At 41.4% G+C, this 20,277-nt stretch overlaps 3 protein-coding genes across 41 annotated transcripts in view; all 3 read right to left on the bottom strand.

Moving 5' to 3' along the window:
- Positions 1-20,277, bottom strand: part of LOC114442521 (protocadherin gamma-C5-like) — a 214,004-nt gene that overhangs the window by 32,092 nt on the left and 161,635 nt on the right. For 2 of the 39 annotated variants that reach the window (XM_028416170.1, XM_028416187.1), the window contains exon 1: positions 17,632-20,152. The exons of 35 other annotated variants lie outside the window; for them this stretch is intronic. In XM_028416170.1, coding sequence (XP_028271971.1) covers positions 17,632-20,016 — 2,385 coding nt within the window. In that variant the 5' untranslated portion in view covers positions 20,017-20,152. Of the gene's footprint in view, positions 1-14,652; positions 17,069-17,631; positions 20,153-20,277 lie in introns of those variants that run through there. 2 more of the 39 variants (XM_028416158.1, XM_028416182.1) reach the window with 1 other exon arrangement.
- LOC114442983 (protocadherin gamma-C5-like) lies at positions 1,773-4,256 on the bottom strand. The gene has a single exon (XM_028416873.1). The coding sequence runs from the start codon at positions 4,239-4,241 to the stop codon at positions 1,773-1,775; it is 2,469 nt and encodes an 822-aa protein (XP_028272674.1). The 5' UTR covers positions 4,242-4,256.
- On the bottom strand, positions 4,928-7,411 carry LOC114442526 (protocadherin gamma-C5-like). Its single transcript, XM_028416201.1, has one exon. The coding sequence runs from the start codon at positions 7,409-7,411 to the stop codon at positions 4,928-4,930; it is 2,484 nt and encodes an 827-aa protein (XP_028272002.1).

Here is a 20,277-nt window from a genome sequence, read left to right as displayed (position 1 = left end):
TGCGGGACCCAAAAGAATATGTAACTTCGCCATTATGACCATCATCGGCATCTGTTGCCATAACCTTTATTACAAATGTCCCTTTGGTGCTGTTCTCCTTCAAAGAAACCTTGTACTCATTTTCACTAAATACTGGAAAATTGTCATTAATATCAAGTACAGTGATTGTGATTTTACACGTCCCTGATGTGACAGGACTTCCTCCGTCTAATGCTGTCAGCAGCAGCTGATGGAGAGCGTTCTTTTCCCGGTCTAAAGGCTTCTCTAACACTAATTCTGGGACAGCTTTGCCATTCTTTGTGTCCTTAAATTTCAGAGAAAAATACTCGTTCTTGCTAAGAGAATATGTTTTCAAAGAATTACTTCCGACATCAGGGTCCTCCGCTTTTTCCAAAGGAAACCTTTTGCCAAGGGCTACGGACTCTGGTATTTTAAGGCTAACCTCCTGGGTAAGAAAACTAGGAGAGTTATCATTTATATCTCTTATTTCCACTTCAATTCGATGGGACTGCAAAGGATTTTCCACAACCACTTGCAGAGGTAGAACACAGCTCGCGCTTTGTCCACATAAAGCCTCTCTGTCTATTCTGTCATTCACCACCAGCTCGCCCTTCCCCGCATCCACAGTGAAATACTGCTTACCAGCCTCAGAAGCAAGACGCAGTTTGCGGTCAAAAATCTCAGATAATCCTAAACCAAGATCTTTGGCAAGATTTCCAACAACAGAACCCTGTTTAAGTTCTTCGGTGATGCTGTAACGAGTCTGTCCGTCTATTGTAATCCACAGGAGAAAGAAATGATGCCACCACAGAGCCTGCCATCGCCAGTCTCTGTATCCTTTTCTCTTTGTCATCCTTAAACCGCTATATTACATCAATTCCCATCGAAATCATATGCATAACATTGCTTGAATCCATGACAGCAGCAAAGACCCGCCTCTCCAAAAACGTAAGTGTTCGAGCATGGATCTAATTTCAATAAAACACAGAAAGTAGGAGCTAAATTGCTCTTTCTTCTCCAGCTCACGGCATTGTAAGTGTTATGGCGCTGATGCTGCATGGGGGCAGGGAGTAGATTGCTTTGTACAGTCCTTCATTCTATTGGTGCGCACCATCCAATCCACCAACCAATGAGAGAGAGAGAGAGAGAGAGAGAGAGAGAGAGAGGGATCCACATACTTGGCAGCATAAGTGGCAGCATATATTCTCTGTCTGAGATTGTATCTGAGGTGATGAGAACAAATGCTTCTGAATGTGGAATTAATGACGAAACCGTGTGACTGTCAAAAGTGGATAACATTAAAATCAGCTTTTGATCAAGTCCCCTGCTGTCATAAATTAGTCAAAATATTTACAAGGATAGATGTTGCATTGCGCTGTCCACTGTCGTGGTGCTGAATTGTTCGTTTAAGTATTGAGGTACGCCGTAACACAGAGCCAATAATAGTTTCTGGATATATATTTGTTTCATGCTGTTTCTCTTACTAGACTAAAATAAAAAACAAAATAAAAAACCGTATACAAGCAATAAAGAAAAGTATGCCTAGACAAAATATGTATGTATAAAACACAAGGGAAAAGGATATGGAAAAAGACCACCAGACATACACTACTTTCCTACTGTAATAAGACAGAGCAGCCTGTATAGATAGATAGATAGATAGATAGATAGATAGATAGATAGATAGATAGATAGATAGATAGATAGATAGATAGATAGATTTTCCATTTCTTCCCATCAGTGGTTGCGATATCTGCTATTATTATCAAAAGTTATTTTCTGCTCACCTGCTGGCTCTCAAAGGTCCAGGTGCTGTCTGGTAAAGACGCATCCAGAACACTGATCACCTCCTTAAAGTCTGTGGTGCTGCTGGGTTTAATCAAAGTGAAATCACTGTACTCTGACATTGGAGACATACAGGACCTGAAGGACTGACTCTGAGACAACATGTCTCCGCCCAGGACCTCCACGTATTTTATAGGTCCGTCAGTGTTGAGCTGAATCTGCAGGTTTCTGTTGGGGTTCTTGTAATCATCACAGTCGCTCCGTCTCATGCAGCAGCTGCCGCTGCTTCTGCTGTTCCTGATGCATTTCACCGCTAAGATGAGAAAAGTCACCAGAGACAGCACGGACACCGAGGCCAGAGACAGGATCAAATAAAGGGTGATTCTGCCAGTTTTCTTGCTGGGCTCGGCCACTTTCTGTCGGAGGTCTAACATGGGCTCGTGGAGACCGTCCTCCAGCAGGATGGACACCGTGACGGTGGCTGACTGGACCGGTTCTCCGTCGTCCTTGATCTCTATAAGCAGTCTCTGAGAGGAGTCGTCCTGCTCGGACGCAGCGCGTTTAGTCCTCACCTCCCCTGTGTACAGATTGACAGTGAACAGAGAGGCGTCTGTGGCCTCCGCCAGTCTGTAGGAGATCCAGGCGTTGTGGCCCGAGTCAGCGTCCACAGCTGTCACCTTAGTAACCAGGTGACCCGCTTTAGCGGAGCGGGGCATCCTCTGATGAGAGAGGGAGCCCAGGGCAGCGGAGGAGGGGTAAATAACAGCGGGGGCATTGTCGTTCTGGTCCAGGATGAAAACATGGACAGTGGCGTTGCTGCTGAGAGGCGGAGAGCCCTGATCCTTCGCCTGAACCTGAATCTGAAACACCTTCAGCTTCTCATAGTCAAACGAGTGCATGCTGTAGATGCTGCCGTTATCTGAGTTAATGTAAACATAAGAGGAGACAGAAACGTCCTGCACTTTAGAGTCCAGTATAGAATAAGAGAGTTTGGCGTTTTCACCAAAATCCAGATCAAATGCTGATACTGAAAACAGTATGGAGCCTGGGACTCCGTTCTCTTTTAAATAAACATCATAAGAAGGCTGAGTAAATACAGGGGGGTTGTCGTTCACATCACTGATGCTGACAGGTATAATTTTCTTACTGGACAGTGGAGGAGAGCCTGAATCAGTTGCTGTAATCTCAATATTATATTCAGAGACATTTTCTCGGTCTAAAACACCACTGGTAACCAGTGCGTAATTATGGGAAAACGACGGTTTCAAGACAAACTTACATTTCAGAGGGAGATGTAACGTTACTTTTCCATTGTCGCCGGAATCAAGGTCGCGAACACTGATCAAAGCTACTACTGAACCGTTAGGAGAATCTTCCCGCACTGGCTTTGGATGAGAGGTCAGTATTATTTCTGGGGGATTATCATTGACATCTAAAACTTCAACATGCACAGTACAATGCCCCTCCATTCTTGGATTACCTTTGTCTTTTGCGCTAACGTCTAATTCATAATTTACAGTTGTTTCAAAATCTAATTTTCCTTTAAGAAAAATTGTTCCAGACATTTGATCTATACTGAAAAGAGAGAGAACATCATCTGAAGTGTGTGCTCCAAATGAATACTCAATCTCTCCATTCTGACCATCGTCCATGTCTGTCGCTTTTGTTTGTGTTATTAACGCTCCCTCTGCAGCATTTTCAGCCACAGAGATTTTGTATGATGGTTTCTCAAAAGCGGGAACGTTATCGTTGATATCAAGAACTCTGACCGTCACCTGAGAGGTTCCTGATCTCACTGGGTTGCCACCATCTAAAGCTGTCACAAAGAGCTTGTGAACAGCTCTTTTCTCTCTGTCTAAAACCTTTGATAACATTAATTCTGGAACCTTTCTCCCACCTGCAACTTCTTTAATCACAATACTAAAACACTCGTCTTTACTGAGAGTGTATGATTTTACTGAATTACTTCCAACATCTGGGTCTATGGCACTTTCTAGTGGAAACCGAACCCCAGTAACTGTGGATTCCGCAATCTCTAATATGATATTATTTGACGGAAATTTGGGCGCATTGTCGTTAACATCTTGAATTTCAACTTCAACGCGAAAAAGTTGTAATGGATCTTCTATGACAACCTGCAAAGGCAATATACAGCTGGCGCTTTGTCCACATAAAGCCTCTCTGTCTATTCTGTCATTCACCACCAGCTCGCCCTTCCCCGCAATCACAGTGAAATACTGCTCACCAGCCTCAGAGGCGACACGCAGTTTACGGTCAAACATCTCAGATAATGTCAAACCCAAATCTTTGGCTAGATTTCCGACCACTGATCCTTGTTTTAATTCCTCTGTGATGCTGTAGCGAGTCTGTCCATCTATTGTACTCCACAAGAGAACGAAATAATGTAACCAAAGCGACAAGCATCTCCAGTCTTGGTATCCCATTCTCTTTGTCATCCTGGTCCGCTAGAAGGCAATAATTCCAATCGACATTATGCGTAGAAAAAAACTAAAATCCATCATCGCATGTATTATTCCCATGCAGCCATATTCACAAAATCTAACCACGGATGAAAGCCGAAACATTAAATCCGTATATAGCAAAATACGACATCATCACTTCCTCGCTCCTCTAGCTGTTCGCATTCTAAGTGTTACAGCTCAGAGGCTGAATGGGGGCAGGGACTAGATTGCTTTGTACAGTTCTGATTTCTATTGGTGGGCAGCATCCACCACTACTATCCAATAAGAAGGAAACAGACCGACAGCCTTAAAGTCGCAGCTCGTATTATTGCCCTGCCTTTATTTGGCCAGAGCCACTGATTATTAGTCTCTACAGGCACACAGGGTGAACAAATACGAAAGAAAGTAAAAAAACGAAAGAAAGAAAGAAAGAAAATCATATGCAAACATCATTTTTGTACATTTAGGTCTGTCAGCAGTACACCTGTCGCTGTCAGAGTGCTGAAATATTAAGAAATATGTATAATTGGAACTATATTAAAGATTTGTTTGTGTATGGAGAATATGCTACCCACTATAACAGCGCCATAAAACAAGCATAAATAATTAATAGATACTCTCATCAGAAACTTGTGACTGATCACAGTGTATGGCCGTTTTGTCAATATTATGATTAAAAGTTATTTTCTGCTCACCTGCTGGCTCTCAAAGGTCCAGGTGCTGTCTGGTAAAGACGCATCCAGAACACTGATCACCTCCTTAAAGTCTGTGGTGCTGCTGGGTTTAATCAACGTGAAATCACTGTACTCTGACATTGGAGACATACAGGACCTGAAGGACTGACTCTGAGACAGCATGTCTCCTCCCAGGACCTCCACGTATTTTATAGGTCCATCAGTGTTGAGCTGAATCTGCAGGTTTCTGTTGGGGTTCTTGTAATCATCACAGTCGCTCCGTCTCATGCAGCAGCTGCCGCTGCTTCTGCTGTTCCTGATGCATTTCACCGCTAAGATGAGAAAAGTCACCAGAGACAGCACGGACACCGAGGCCAGAGACAGGATCAAATAAAGGGTGATTCTGCCCGTTTTCTTGCTGGGCTCGGCCACTTTCTGTCGGAGGTCTAAGATGGGCTCATGGAGACCGTCCTCCAGCAGGATGGACACCGTGACGGTGGCGGACTGGACCGGTTCTCCGTCATCCTTGATCTCTATAAGCAGCCTCTGAGAGGAGTCGTCCTGCTCGGACGCAGCACGTTTAGTCCTCACCTCCCCTGTGTACAGATTGACAGTGAACAGAGAGGCGTCTGTGGCCTCTGCCAGTCTGTAGGAGATCCAGGCGTTGTGGCCCGAGTCAGCGTCCACAGCTGTCACCTTAGTAACCAGGTGACCCGCTTTAGCGGAGCGGGGCATCCTCTGATGAGAGAGGGAGCCCAGAGCAGCGGAGGAGGGGTAAATAACAGCGGGGGCATTGTCGTTCTGGTCCAGAATGAAAACATGGACAGTGGCGTTGCTGCTGAGAGGCGGAGAGCCCTGATCCTTCGCCTGAACCTGAATCTGAAACACCTTCAGCTTCTCATAGTCATACGAGTGCATGCTGTAGATGCTGCCGTTATCTGAGTTAATGTAAACATAAGAGGAGACAGAAACGTCCTGCACTTTAGAGTCCAGTATAGAATAAGAGACTTTCATGTTTTCGTCTGTATCATGATCAGTTGCTAACACAGAACACAGAATCTTCCCCGGAGGATTGTTTTCCTTTACGTAAATGCTATAAGAAGGCTGGGAGAAAACTGGAGGGTTATCATTCACATCTAACAACGCTACAAGTATTGTCTTTTCACTCGTTAACGGAGGTTTTCCAGAATCAGTGGCCGTTATCTTTACAGTATACTGGTCATTTTTTTCACGGTCAAGTGGCCCATTGGTCACTAACGAGTAATGATTAGAAAGAGATGGATTTAAGTTAAACGGGAATTTGGGAGATATGGTTAATGTAACCTTTCCATTATCACCAGCATCTGGGTCCTTTGCGCTTATTAAAGCAATAACTGTTCCTATAGCAGAATCTTCTGGAACAGGTGTTTTTAAAGACATAACAATAATTTCTGGAATGTTGTCATTGACGTCAAGAATTTTGATTTCTACACTACAGTGCCCATCCATCTCAGGATTACCCTTGTCTTTAGCGGTTATATCAAATCTATGTAAAGAAGTTGTTTCATGGTCTAAATTTCCCTTGACAACAACAGCTCCAGTAGACTTGTCAATGTCAAATAACAAGAAAATCAGATTTATAGTTTGTTCTGCAAAAAAATATTCAATCTCTCCATTTAGTCCTTCGTCTGCATCTGTAGCTTTGACGTGTAATATTTCTGTTCCAGGTGTTGCCTTTTCGCTGACGTTAGCCTCATACACCTGTCTTTCAAATTGTGGCGCATTATCGTTGTTATCAAGTACTATAACTGTGATGTCAGATGTCCCTGAGCGCACAGGATCTCCACCATCTACAGCAGTAAGAATAAGGTTGTGCACAGGCTGTTTTTCTCGATCAAGAGGTTTTTCAAGAACCAGTTCAGGGATCTTCCTTCCATCCTTGTGGGTTTTGACAGTCAGCTTAAAATTGTCATTTTTGCTTATGAGATAGGAGCGTACAGAATTAGTGCCAACATCAGGATCATGTGCACTTTCCAAAGGAAACCGTGCGCCTGGATTTACCAGCTCTGCTATTTTGACCACCTTCTCCTTATTAAGAAAACTAGGAGAGTTATCGTTCGTGTCCTGTATTTCAATTTCAACTCGATGCAGCTGGAGGGGATCATCTATAACTAGTTCCAAAGGCAACAAACATGACGGTCTTTGTCCGCACAGGTCCTCCCTATCAATCCTATCAGTCACCACCAGTTCTCCCTTCCCTAAGTCCACGCTGAAATATTGCTTACCAGCCTCCGAGGTTATCCGCAATTTACGCCGATACAGTTCTGATACAACCAAATTTAAATCTTTGGCTAGATTTCCTACCACAGAGCCATGTTTCAGTTCCTCCGGGATGCTGTAGCGAGTCTGTCCGTCTATTGTACTCCACAACAGAAAGAAATGATGCCACCACAAAAGCACCTGCCATGACCGTAATTTTCTCCACATTATTCCACGTTTCTTAAATTCCATGTCCTTTCACTTAAATCCCAATTTCCTAAATGATTAGGTACAGAATGTTTAGAATCCAGTGTAGATGCGTCCTCAAATATATCAGCGACAGTCATGCTTTGTGTTTGCATGCACATCCCTCTCCTCCTGTAACGGTGAAGAGGCTGATGCTACTCGGTGAGATGGAGTAGATCTCTTTGTACAGCTCTGGATGTCATTGGTGGACTATTCCCACCAATCATAGCATCAGTGAACATCTACAGAACAGTGACGCAGGATTATGTATGATCCATAGAGAAATTGCTTTCAACGTCTTTATTTAGCCTATAGTATATTAAACATTATTAAATATTATTATCTACCCTCACCATCATATAAACCTGCTTTAAAATGTATCTGTATCTGTAAATAAAACATATAACTATTAGGACTAAATTATACACATTTTTAAAAGCATTTCTTTAGATAATAAGTGACTACTTGTCCAGTTAATAAACCAGTTATGATTACTGCATAAGCACGTAAATAATATTTTGTGTTAATCCATCTATTCTCTTGCCTGTATGTGTACCTGCATTCATGCACATGCTTTTGTGGCAGACAAGGCTCTTCGTTGCCTTCCTGTGGTCAAATAGAGCCAGTGCAGCCTGCAGACGTCATTACGTCCTCACAGGTCTCCACACGCATCAGAGAAATAATCCTGGCAGCAGCCTACGTAAAATACCCGTATGGAGGTCTGTAGAGCAAGTGAAAAGGGAGGGGGAGAACAGATGGCGTAGGAAGGCAACTGCTCCCATTCTGCCCCTCTTCTCAAAGATAGAGAGTATAATGTAGCCTACAGAAAATTAAAAATGTAACGACAAATTAACCAATGTTACACATACATACGTCATGAATGTTTTATTCTATACGATGTATGCTATTACAAAACCCTACCTATGCAGTATTCTTCAACATTATACCATGTCCTAAAAAGAATAAAGTCCAAAAAGTCAAAATGAATTTGTGTAGATTGTATTATACAATATTTAAAAATAATGTGGAAGATAAACCAAATGATGTTAAGCATTGAGAAGAGATGTTCTTTTTTTTTAAAAAATAGAAACGGGCGACAGAGGGAGATGTAGAGAGGTAGTGTGAAGGCAACGAAAGGGAGGGGGAGAGCACAGAGCTACTTTCAGCACCACTGCTGTGGACAGCGCCACACAGGCGGCCAACTGCTGTTGCTGCATGCTGCTGGAGAGGCAGACAGTCTCAAAGACTCAGCGAGGGAAGCTAAACCTGAAACTTTCGTCCATTTTTTTCCTCACACAAATTCAAAAGCAGGAATAGATTGTTCCCAAAGCACAGTTTACTGCTGTCACAGGACAGGACTATAGTAATGGTGATTTTTAAAGGTAAAAAAAGTAAAACAAAAGTAAAAAAATAAAAAAGCTGCTAGTTCAAGGAAGTTATTTCTGATATTCCTATCATATACACTACCGTTCAAAAGTTTGGGGTCACTTGGAAATTATCTTTATTGTCTTTATTTAAAAAAAATAAAAATATTTTTTTTTTCAATGAAGATAACATTAAAGTAATCAGACACAGTCTAGACATTGTTAATGTGGTTAATGACTATTCTAGTTAGAAAAGGTTTTTAATGGAATATATACAAAGGTATACAGAGGCACTTTACCAGCAACCATCACTCCTATGTTCTAATTTGACATTGTGTTAGCTAATCATGATAAAAAGGCTAATTGATGATTAGAAAACTGTGAAGTTATGTAAGCACAGCAAAACTGTTATGCTGATCAGAGAAGCTATAAAACTGGCCTGGTGACTCCAAACTTTTGGATGGTAGTGTATATATATATATATATAGGGAAATTCAAACGCACACAAAAAAGAAAGAAATATGCAGCACACGCAGACTCAAAATGACCACAGCTCATTCAACAGTTTGTGCATGACTCTGTCCTTTTGGTGTGTTGTGTGTGCTGTTTCTGATGTTTTAACATTATATCCATCCACAGAATTATAATTACTGTGATGTAATATTTCCAAATGTTTATATCAATTGGTGGTCTAGAACACCAAGAAAAAAATGCTGAAATCTAACATACAGTGGAAAGCTCAATTGGGCATTAGTTGCATTGACAGCTGGTCTTCCCAATAGACCTTATAAGCTTATCAGTAAACAGAGCTGTCCTATGTACACAGATATCCCCTTTAAATGTAAAGTATATACATACACTAAAACACAAGCATGACTGTGTACTTTTAGAATGTAAGTTATCTTTATTTGATGATGATGAGTGTAATTACGTGTACGTGTAATATTTTTTAACACTGGTGTACTCACACTGTATCACATTCTATGTACCAGTGTGAGTGCCCCACATTCTATGTGACAGTGTGTGCATTATATGATCCAACAATAATTGGAGATACAATATAAGTTATGAGGTGTATAAGATTCAGATGTTGTGATGTGTTTTACTTCACTCACTGCAAACGTGTGGTGGTGACACCACAGGAAAACAAGTCACTACTGCAATTTGTGCCAGAATTCTGTCATTACGTGATCTTGAATATGATGTTAAACTGTCAGTGTGTGTGTAATCTGCCTCACATGAAGTTTGTATGTGTGTGCATTACTAAGAAAATTATGAATAACACCAAGTTGCTTACCTTATTTGGTGAGTCAGGATTTAACAAATGTCAGGGAGGAAGCAGGAACAGGATGGAGCAACAAGGGGGACACATGAAAGAGAAAAACAACAAAGAAAGGATATCAGTTAGACAGGTGTCAATAAGTCTAGCTTTGGGAAGGACAGGAACCAGCATACTTACCATGTGGCACAAAACAAATAAGGTTGTAATGTTGAGAATGTATTTTCATGTATGTTGTGAAATTGTTTCAGATTATTGAACAGCTCATAAAAATACAATGTGCTATGTGTGCACATGAATTATTCAACTGTTGAGAAAAGCAATGAATGTGTGTGAAAGACAAGACAGATATAGATAGAGAGAACTAGCGAGAGATTTTGTGCTTTTATCATCAATTCAGCTTTTCTTACAAAACAAACAAAAAACAAAAACAAAAAAAGACATAAATTTATAATCTTGTTGAGAAAGATTGAGATTATAACTTGACTCCAGAGGATAGATCATGACACACAATATAATTTTGTGCAACAACAATATTGACTATTAAATAATGCTGTGCAATAGAAAATAGAAACAAAAACCTTTCCCCTTTACCAACAGAAGCACAAAAATGATGAAATTTGGCTCTGTGCAGTAATCTCAGCATAAATAACCAACATTATCATTGCTGAGTGAAAATCATGATTACAGCAGCACTGTAAGAGACATAACCAAAATACTGCAGTGCTGCACAAAACCACTACCTTCATAGCAACAGCAGGGGGCCTCGAGGCGATGCCCTCAAACAAATCCATGCCATATTAATGAGATTCTTTTCACTGTGGCCCCATGTTGGTCACAGTTGTGGGCATGAGTGTCTTTGTAAGAGCAGATTCAAGCTTTTTAAACAAAGTAAACAAACAGTAACAATTTGTTTTTATGAGACTGACTTACTATAGTATAAATAACTTGTACATAATATAACTATACACTATATGAATACACATTTTAAATAATAATATGTAACTGATAACAGGGGTATACAAACCAGGTCAACCAAGGTGATGACAATAATGAAGAGACTTAAAGTGCCTGCTGTTCCTTTCATATAAACAAAGAATTTACCAGGAAAGATTCATCTTAGGTTGTAAACTCATTATAAACATGGGCTTTGTAATAAACAGGGGAATGTAATATAAATAGGGCAACAGAAAATAGAACAAATATCAAAAGCAGCCATGATCCACTGCTCCCCCTCCCTTTTCTCCATCATCATCCACTACAGGTCTGAGCACACTGAACTCTTTATCCCAAAACAGGGGTGTTTCCTGCCTTTTCAGAATCAACAACTATACAGATCTGTCATCCAGCAGAGGCTGCATCTGTAACTGAACCCCTGTGGCTCCATGAAAATGGTACAGTCCTGCCAGTGAGTCAGCTTGTTGCTATGGTAACATGCATCCCACCTCCCCTGCTTGCATCCCACCCTGCTTCCTGAGAGCTGGCAGAGGTAGCAAAAAACAGCACTACAAAAACAATATGGTAGATACAGAAGACGCGATGTGAGAGATGACGCACAAGTATACTAAACACTCAATGAAGCATGCATTAACAGACTGCTGTGTGATAAAGAATCTTCACAAATTATTGTAAACCAACAAAGAACGAGTTATTCCTTTTAGTCATCAATGCAGAGCTCTAAGCATGGATGAAATGACACCACATGGTCTACACTTTCTTTTTATAGACAGGACAATTTGTCCTCCACTAAGCAATCTCCCTTTCCCTTTCTCTGTGTCTTTCTTTCTCTGCAGTAGTGGTGCAGCTGGAGAGGGGGAGGGGAGAGATGCAGAAAAAGAGATCAGGAGGAAAAAGAAGACTACTGAAAGCCAAGGATGGCTGCTGAACAGTGGCCATACAGTTTAGACTACAGTTCTATAGTATGAAAGCTAGATTAACGTAAATTATTATTTAAAAAAAATCCATTTTTAGAGTAATTGCAAATATAATCAAGTCACTGATAATAATCCATGTCATACGTCATAAGTCGTACATGTTGTAAGAACATAACATTATATGTTATTTATGTAGTGCAGTAGAATGCAGGGCTTTTCCCATATTGAATTAAATGTATTCAGGGAAACATGACTGGCATCTCACATACTATCACGCCCTCCATGTTGTGATCACCATGTGTTATCCTTCCAAGAGAAATAACCAGTGCACAACATCACACACCAATCTCTGGGACACAAACAAAAATGTACATACAACTAGTCACATAAAGAAAGGCAAAGTTGAGTTGATTATAGTGCATAATTGCAAATAATTTGCCTTGCAAATAAATACAAATCACTTTTTGTCCAGCCATGTAATGAGACACAAAAACAAAGATAGTATTAAGCAGTACAGCCCTATAGAAAATAAAGCTGGGAGGATGTTTGCTGGAAGCTTAAAAGAGGAATACGTAAGGACCTTTCTTAACAGCAGTGCAGGGTTGAATATGGATCTCAGTATAAAACAACAAAACAGCAGTACTAACAGACACACAGCAGCAATCATTACATTGAGAGAGTTTTGATCAGTGATATAATAGGGCCTATATTTATATCTAATATCACGTCACATCATATTTATAGGGTGCCTTTTCCATGGGAATGAACTCACACTCCAAGTTCCTCATTATCTGGGATATGTACGATGTAAACATAACTTTATAGTGTAAACATTAACCACATTCCCAGTGCACAATAGTGATGAGTCTCACTGGCATAAAGAAAGGCACACAGCTGCTTACCAGACAGCCCAGCTAAGACACTAAGACAACAGGGTAGGCCTGTGGGGACCAAGAGCTTCTGCATTTGATTATAGTCTTGTGGTCAGTAACAAGTTTGGCAAACTAATGACTGGAAGTTTGAAGTTGTGTAGGATTCAGGACAATTTCAAGGTAGATTTCTTACCTCAAAAAAAGACAAAACAGACAGAAGCTATGCAGGGCAAATGAAACAGGCTGAACCATTTAACAAGATGAAAAGATGTTTCTGTGAGCTTTGACCCTCATGGGGTCAACAGAATTTATGGTACTCAGTAAAACGAGTCACAACTATAAAAACTGAGAAAATGAGACATAGTGGTATACACAGGGCCAAAAAAGTTAAAGCAGACACAGATGTAGGATGATAATTACAGTAGACTGCTTCCAGCGGATATGGAATTAACACAGTTAACCTGAGTTTTTGCTTTGTAGTTTGTCAACTTGTATTTTCACATGAACACACCCTGTTGATTTTAATGGTAAAACACACACACATTCCCACACCACCCAGAGTGCCCAGACCATACACACTGATGTAATACTTCCTCTCACATGGAGCAAACTTACTGTAAGAGCCAAAGAATATCCTCAACCACATCATAGGAACACTGGGTCACCCCTGAAGCATAATGTCCACATGCTTTTATTTACCTCACAAAAGGCATCATAATGGGTTATTTGTGATGTTGGGGTTACATTAAAACCCTATACCAGGCTTTAAACTTCAACAAATAATCTAAAAACAAATAATCTAAATACAAAGTCACCCTTTTGTACAGTAAGATCTATTCTGTTGTTAATATATAGGCAGTTTCTAGGTTAATTGTCCTGTCTACCTGTGTTACTTTTTTTAGACATGTTCAGCTTCTGTCCTGATTACTGACATTCCCTTGTCATTTGTTATATAACAAATCCCTCTCTTTGTTACTTATTTTCTTTTCTTTTATATCTTATCAAGAGCTGTTTCTGTCTGCCTGTACCCTAACACTGCAGTCAGTAAAAGGTAGCCTGATATCCCTACTTCACACTATTTTACAGACAAAGAGGGGCTGTGTATCAAAATGGCTGCTGTGCATCACTAACACAAATGCTGCACAGGGATGGTGAGGCTGTGCCGCTTACCACGTGTCTCTTCCCCTCCCCCGCTGCCTCTCTCTTCCTCTCATCAGTTTGTGCTCAATCCACCCAGGATCAGTAGTGACTACTCTGTCCTCTCTTCTGCCACATTTGAAATCTTTGATCAAAAATGTGTCACTTTTCTCTTTCCTTTTTGTGTATTTGCAATCCTATGTCCATGGCTGCATGGTGTTATGAAGGGAACTAGGTCACTGAAAATGTAGTGCACTGCGTGGTAGTGTGTTTCCATGTGAGAGCAATTGGTTGCACAGCTTTAGTAGGACTGAAATGTGTGCAGTGTATTGAAGATAAATGCATTTTGAAAACTAGACTGCAAAAATAAGAGAACTATAACTGGATTTTAACATTTCCTGCGAAAGTATAACTAGGTGAATTTAATATAATGTGTGAAGCTTGGGCACAGTCCAATATTGATGCTTGAGTATACAGTGAAATAAAAAAATGAATAGGCCTAATGAATGATGTTGACATTGCATATTCCCAAATTGTCTGAAATCTTAAACAAAATAATCTGTAATTTGTAGTGATGGCAAAACCCTGTTGACATTTTGTTTGCAAGAAACAAAAAGCATGGAAATAAGAATTTCAGTGAGCACACACACACACACACACTGACTGAGCACTTTCTAAATAGACAAAAAGTATACGAAAACGATGAAGTGATGCCTCTCACCTCTGTAAGCATATTCTCTGACTCTGTTTTGTGCCTTGGCACTGTCTTGGTGGCAGTATGGTCAACACTCAAAGTACTTTGGCTGAAGGGTCGGGTACATTTAATGTCACTCATCCGAGAGTCGGTAGTTCCATACACTTCATAACTCAGCGCAGGCTTCAACGTACCGGTACCTCCCACATCTGCATAAAGGGGCGGGTAATACGGAATAACAGGAAGATTGCCACTGGATTTGTAAAACAGGCGCTCGCGTCTCCATCTGTAGATTTTCACTGATATAATGACCACTAAACACGTGATGAAGAGGAAGGAAACTACAGCCAGAGCCAACACTAAGTAAAGAGTCAGGTTGTCATTGTACTCCTTGTCCTGTGTAAAGTCAGTGTACTCCGACAGCACTTCAGGGAAGCTGTCCGCCACCGCCACGTTCACAATGACTGTAGCTGAACGAGAGGGCAGCCCGTTGTCCTCCACTATAACAGTCAGTCTCTGTTTCTTTGCGTCTTTATCAGTGACTTGGCGGATAGTTCTGATTTCTCCATTCTGTAAGCCAACTTCAAACAGCGCCCTGTCTGAGGCTTTCTGCAGTTTATAGGAGAGCCAGGCATTCTGTCCAGAGTCCACATCCACAGCCACCACTTTAGTCACCAGATAGCCCACATCTGCTGAACGAGGCACCATCTCAGCCACCAGAGAGCCACCAGTCTGGACTGGATACAGAACCTGAGGGGGGTTGTCGTTCTGGTCCTGGATCAGTATTTTCACTGTCACGTTGCTACTGAGTGGAGCAGAGCCTCCATCCTGCGCTTTAACGTGAATGTGGAACTCTTTTGTTTGCTCATAGTCAAAGGTGCGCACAGCAAGTATCTGTCCACTCTCTGCATTCACCGAAAAATAAGCCGAAGCTGACATCCCGTTCTGCTGGTTGTCCTCAAGAAAATAAGAAATGCGCGCATTGCTCCCATAGTCTTTGTCACTGGCAGTGACAGAGAGTAGTGGCATGCCAGGAGAATTATTTTCAATGATGAAAGCAGTCAAAACGTGTTGCGGGAACAATGGCGCATGGTCGTTCACGTCAGATATTTTTAAATTGATAGTCTTGTTTGTGGAATGAGGCGGGGAGCCCTCATCGGATGCCGTTATTGTTATATTATATTCTGGCACTGTTTCACGGTCTAAAACATCGTCAGATATCAGGCTATAAAAATTTGAAGTTGTTGACTTGATTTGGAAAGGTAGATCAGGGCTAATAAAACACCTAACTTGGCTGTTTTTACCAGAATCCAGGTCTTTGATGTTGAGCATTGCTATAACAGTATTTAGAGCCGAATTTTCTGGTATGGGATTAGAGAGAGAAATTATGCTTATTACAGGTGCATTGTCATTTACGTCAATCGCCTCAATAAGCACCTTACTTGTGTCTGTGAGCCCGCCTTTGTCTGTAGCTTCAATGTCAATTTCATAATGTTTAGCCTTTTCGTAATCTAAAACACCAATTACAGTAATTTCCCCTGTGTTGGGATCTATGCTAAACAGGGATGATGCACTGTTGGTATGCTGTGAAAATGAATACACCAGCTCTCCATTTGTTCCCTTATCATCATCAGTAGCGCTGACTCTTAAAATGACAGTGCCCTTAGAAGCGTTTTCGGGAACAGTTACCCTATACACAGGCTGACTGAAGACTGGTGCGTTATCATTTGCATCCAGAACAACAATATTTATTTTGACACCACCTGATTTCTGAGGATTTCCACCGTCAAATGCTGTCAGGGTTAATTTATGCTCTTCTTGTTTTTCCCGGTCGAGCGACGTGTGAAGAATCATTTCAATATACTTTGTTCCATCAGAGCGAGATACAATATTCAATTTGAAATTATCTGTAGGGTTCAGTTTGTATGTTTGAATTGTGTTATGCGCTACATCGGGATCTTTGGCACTCTCAAGGGAATAGCGAGCTCCTGGTGAGGCAGATTCAATAACCTGGAAGTTGTATTCCTTCTTAGAAAAAAATGGAGCATTGTCATTAATATCGGTAATCTCTACATCAATTCTGTGCAACTCCATTGGATTTTCTAAGATTATTTGGAAATGAAGGGAGCAGGGAGACACTTGCTTGCACAGATCTTCTCTGTCTATCCTTTTAGCCACTACCAAATTCCCTTTTTCTGCATTCAGACCAATGTACTCACTGCCGTCTTCAGTAAATATCCTAGCCCGCCCAGATTTCAATCGCTTAATATCCAGGCCTAGATCCTGAATGATATTCCCGACAACAGAGCCCGTCGCCATCTCCTCCGGTATAGAATAGCGGACCTGACCGACAGCCATTTCTGCGACACAGATGCAGAGAAGCAGCGCCCACCACGACGATATGTTCTTTTCGGTCAGATAACAAAGAGCACTCATACTGTCGAGAGCCGTCACAATATCCGAAAGAAAAAACAAAATCACGTAGTCAAGTTTTAAGCTAATAGTAGATCACGAATTCATTCCTGGGTACTAAACAGATGTCTGTGCCAAGCTAGCTCCGATTAAAATACAGCACTAAGAACGCAGGAAACAGAATGGGGAGGACTTCATTGAGGAAACTGGTCTCATTTTTCTCAATCTAACCAACAGCGGCACTTAGAGACGTAACGAGAAATTACAGATATGAGCTTGAGCTGAAATAATAATGAATATAACATATTATAGATAGATAGATAGATAGATAGATAGATAGATAGATAGATAGATAGATAGATAGATAGATAGATAGAGAGAGAGAGATAGATAGATAGATAGATAGATAGATAGATAGATAGATAGATAGATAGATAGATAGATAGATAGAGAGAGAGAGAGAGAGAGAGAGAGAGATAGATAGATAGATAGATAGATAGATAGATAGATAGATAGATAGATAGATAGATAGAGTGTCTATGTCCATGGTGCTGACAATAAAAGCCAGTTCTTGCTTGTAAATGAAATCCTAACCTCTAGAGGAGAGTCTGGTTCATCCAGGATGCTCTTCTCACTCTGTATCCGCTGCATCGTTCCTGTAGAACTGGGGTCAATTATCAGCACGTTCTGACTACCAGCTCTGCCGAACTTACAGTCACTCTTTCTGGAGTCAGCCGTCCTGCACACCTCGTAATTGTACACGTGAGGAAGAGTCCCTGTCCCCAAAGTGTCTGAGTAACGTGGAGGATAATATGGAATCACAGGAAGGTTGGAGTGATACAGGATGCGAGACCGTCTCCATCTGTAGATTTTCACTGATATAATGACCACTAAACACGTGATGAAGAGGAAGGAAACTACAGCCAGAGCCAACACTAAGTAAAAAGTCAGGTTGTCATTGTACTCCTTGTCCTGTGTAAAGTCAGTGTACTCCGACAGCACTTCAGGGAAGCTGTCCGCCACCGCCACGTTAACAATGACTGTAGCTGAACGAGAGGGCAGCCCGTTGTCCTCCACTATAACAGTCAGTCTCTGTTTCTTTGCGTCTTTATCAGTGACTTGGCGGATAGTTCTGATTTCTCCATTCTGTAAGCCCACTTCAAACAGCGCCCTGTCTGTGGCTTTCTGCAGTTTATAGGAGAGCCAGGCGTTCTGTCCAGAGTCCACATCCACAGCCACCACTTTAGTCACTAGATAGCCCACATCTGCTAAACGAGGCACCATCTCAGCCACCAGAGAGCCACCAGTCTGGACTGGATACAGAACTTGAGGGGGGTTGTCGTTCTGGTCCTGGATCAGTATTTTCACTGTCACGTTGCTACTGAGTGGAGGAGAGCCTCCATCCTGCGCTTTGACGAGGAACTGGAAGTCTTTGATCTGCTCGTAGTCAAAAGAGCGCACTGCGTGGATGACTCCACTATCAACACTAACGGACACGTATGAGGAGACTGGCACTCCGTTAAAAGAGGAGTCCTCCAGTATGTAAGAAACACGCGCATTCTGGTTCCAGTCAGCGTCTCTGGCTTTAACTGTGAATACAGAGAGACCTGGTGTGTTGTTTTCTACAATGTAGGCCTCATATGAGCTCCTCTCAAAGACAGGCGCGTTGTCATTCACATCTAAGATCTGTAAGGTGAGAGTGACGCTGCTGGAGAGGGAGGGCACTCCGTCATCAGAGCAGGTCACTGTGATATTATACTCAGATGCTTTTTCTCGATCTAATTCACTGTCTGTCATTAAACTATAAAAATCACTGTTCGCAGACTTCATCACAAAAGGAATATTATTTTTCATAGTGCAGTGGACTTTTCCGTTTTCATCCGAATCTGCATCCTGTATATGTATCATTGTTACAACAGTACCGAATTTGGCATCCTCTGATATTACATTTGATTTTGACATTATGTGGATGTCGGGTTTATTGTCATTAACGTCAATGACGTCAATCATCACTTTACAGGAGTCTACTAGTCCTCCATCATCACTTGCACGAATATTTATCTGAAATGTCCGAGCTTTTTCATAGTCAACGTTTCCTTTTAGCCGAATTTCACCACTTTCGTCATTTATTTCAAATAACCCACGAGCATTGTCTAATATGCTGGAAATCGAGTAAGTTATTTTTCCATTAGATCCGTGGTCTGCATCTGTTGCAGTAACTGTCAGTACGACTGTTCCTACTGGTGCGTTTTCTTTAATCGAAGCTTTATACATCGGCTGTGTAAAAACAGGGGCATTATCATTAGCGTCTAAAACGGTGATAAGAATTTGCATTGTTCCTGTCATCTGCGGCTCTCCCCCATCTACTGCCGTCAGAACTAAAGCCAGGTGTTCATGTTTTTCTCTGTCTAGAGGTTTCTCTAGGACCATTTCTACGTTTTTTGTTCCATCTGCTTGATCGTGTAATTTAACAACAAAATTGTCTGTCGGCTCAAGTTTATATGTTTGCAATCCATTTACGCCTACATCAGGATCAACAGCCCGATCTAATATAAATTTAGCCCCACCAGCAGCGGACTCACTAATCTTAAATTTAACATCGTTCTTTTCAAATGATGGCGGATTATCATTAACATCTGTGATCTCGATGGTTACGCTGTAGAATTCCATCGGATTCTCTAATATAATCTGAAAATGCAAAGCGCAAGGCGTCGTCTGTCCACAGAGGGCCTCTCTGTCTATTCTGTTTTTAATGAGGAGGACCCCTCTTTCATTATTCAGCTCAATATATTCGCCACTGCCTGGAGTAAAAATGCGCGCTTTACCCGATTTCAGTCTTTTAACATCTAAGCCAAAATCTTTTACCATGTTGCCAACAAGTGAACCTTTCGGCATTTCCTCGGGAATGGAGTAGCTGACCTGCCCGAGTACTAAGCTGAGAGAGAACATGGAGAAACACAACAGTACTTGCAGTGTCATTGTTCTGTCCGATGATATTCCAGCGTCAACAAGCACGGATTCTGTACAGATGGTTTTCGAATTTAAAGGTAAACGTCCGGGTCAAAGCATATTCCAAACGCAAGAAAGAGATTCGAAGTGCTAGATGTCCAGTTAATTTCACACGGTTCCCATAGCTTCGGTATCCTTCCTCCTCTAAAATAAAGAAGTGATGGGAGAAACATCCAATCTGCAGTAAATCTGAAACAAACTGATCAACAGCGGCCCTCTGAGTTCATGAAC

Source organism: Parambassis ranga, chromosome 10 (assembly GCF_900634625.1).
Source record: "Parambassis ranga chromosome 10, fParRan2.1, whole genome shotgun sequence".
Classification (NCBI taxonomy): domain Eukaryota; kingdom Metazoa; phylum Chordata; class Actinopteri; family Ambassidae; genus Parambassis; species Parambassis ranga.
This window is presented reverse-complemented; position numbering and strand designations above follow the sequence as displayed.

Coding starts and splice junctions, on each gene's coding strand:
- LOC114442983 (XM_028416873.1), bottom strand. CDS start 4,241: ATGACAAAGAGAATGGGATACCAAGACTGGAGATGCTTGTCGCTTTGG.
- LOC114442526 (XM_028416201.1), bottom strand. CDS start 7,411: ATGGAATTTAAGAAACGTGGAATAATGTGGAGAAAATTACGGTCATGG.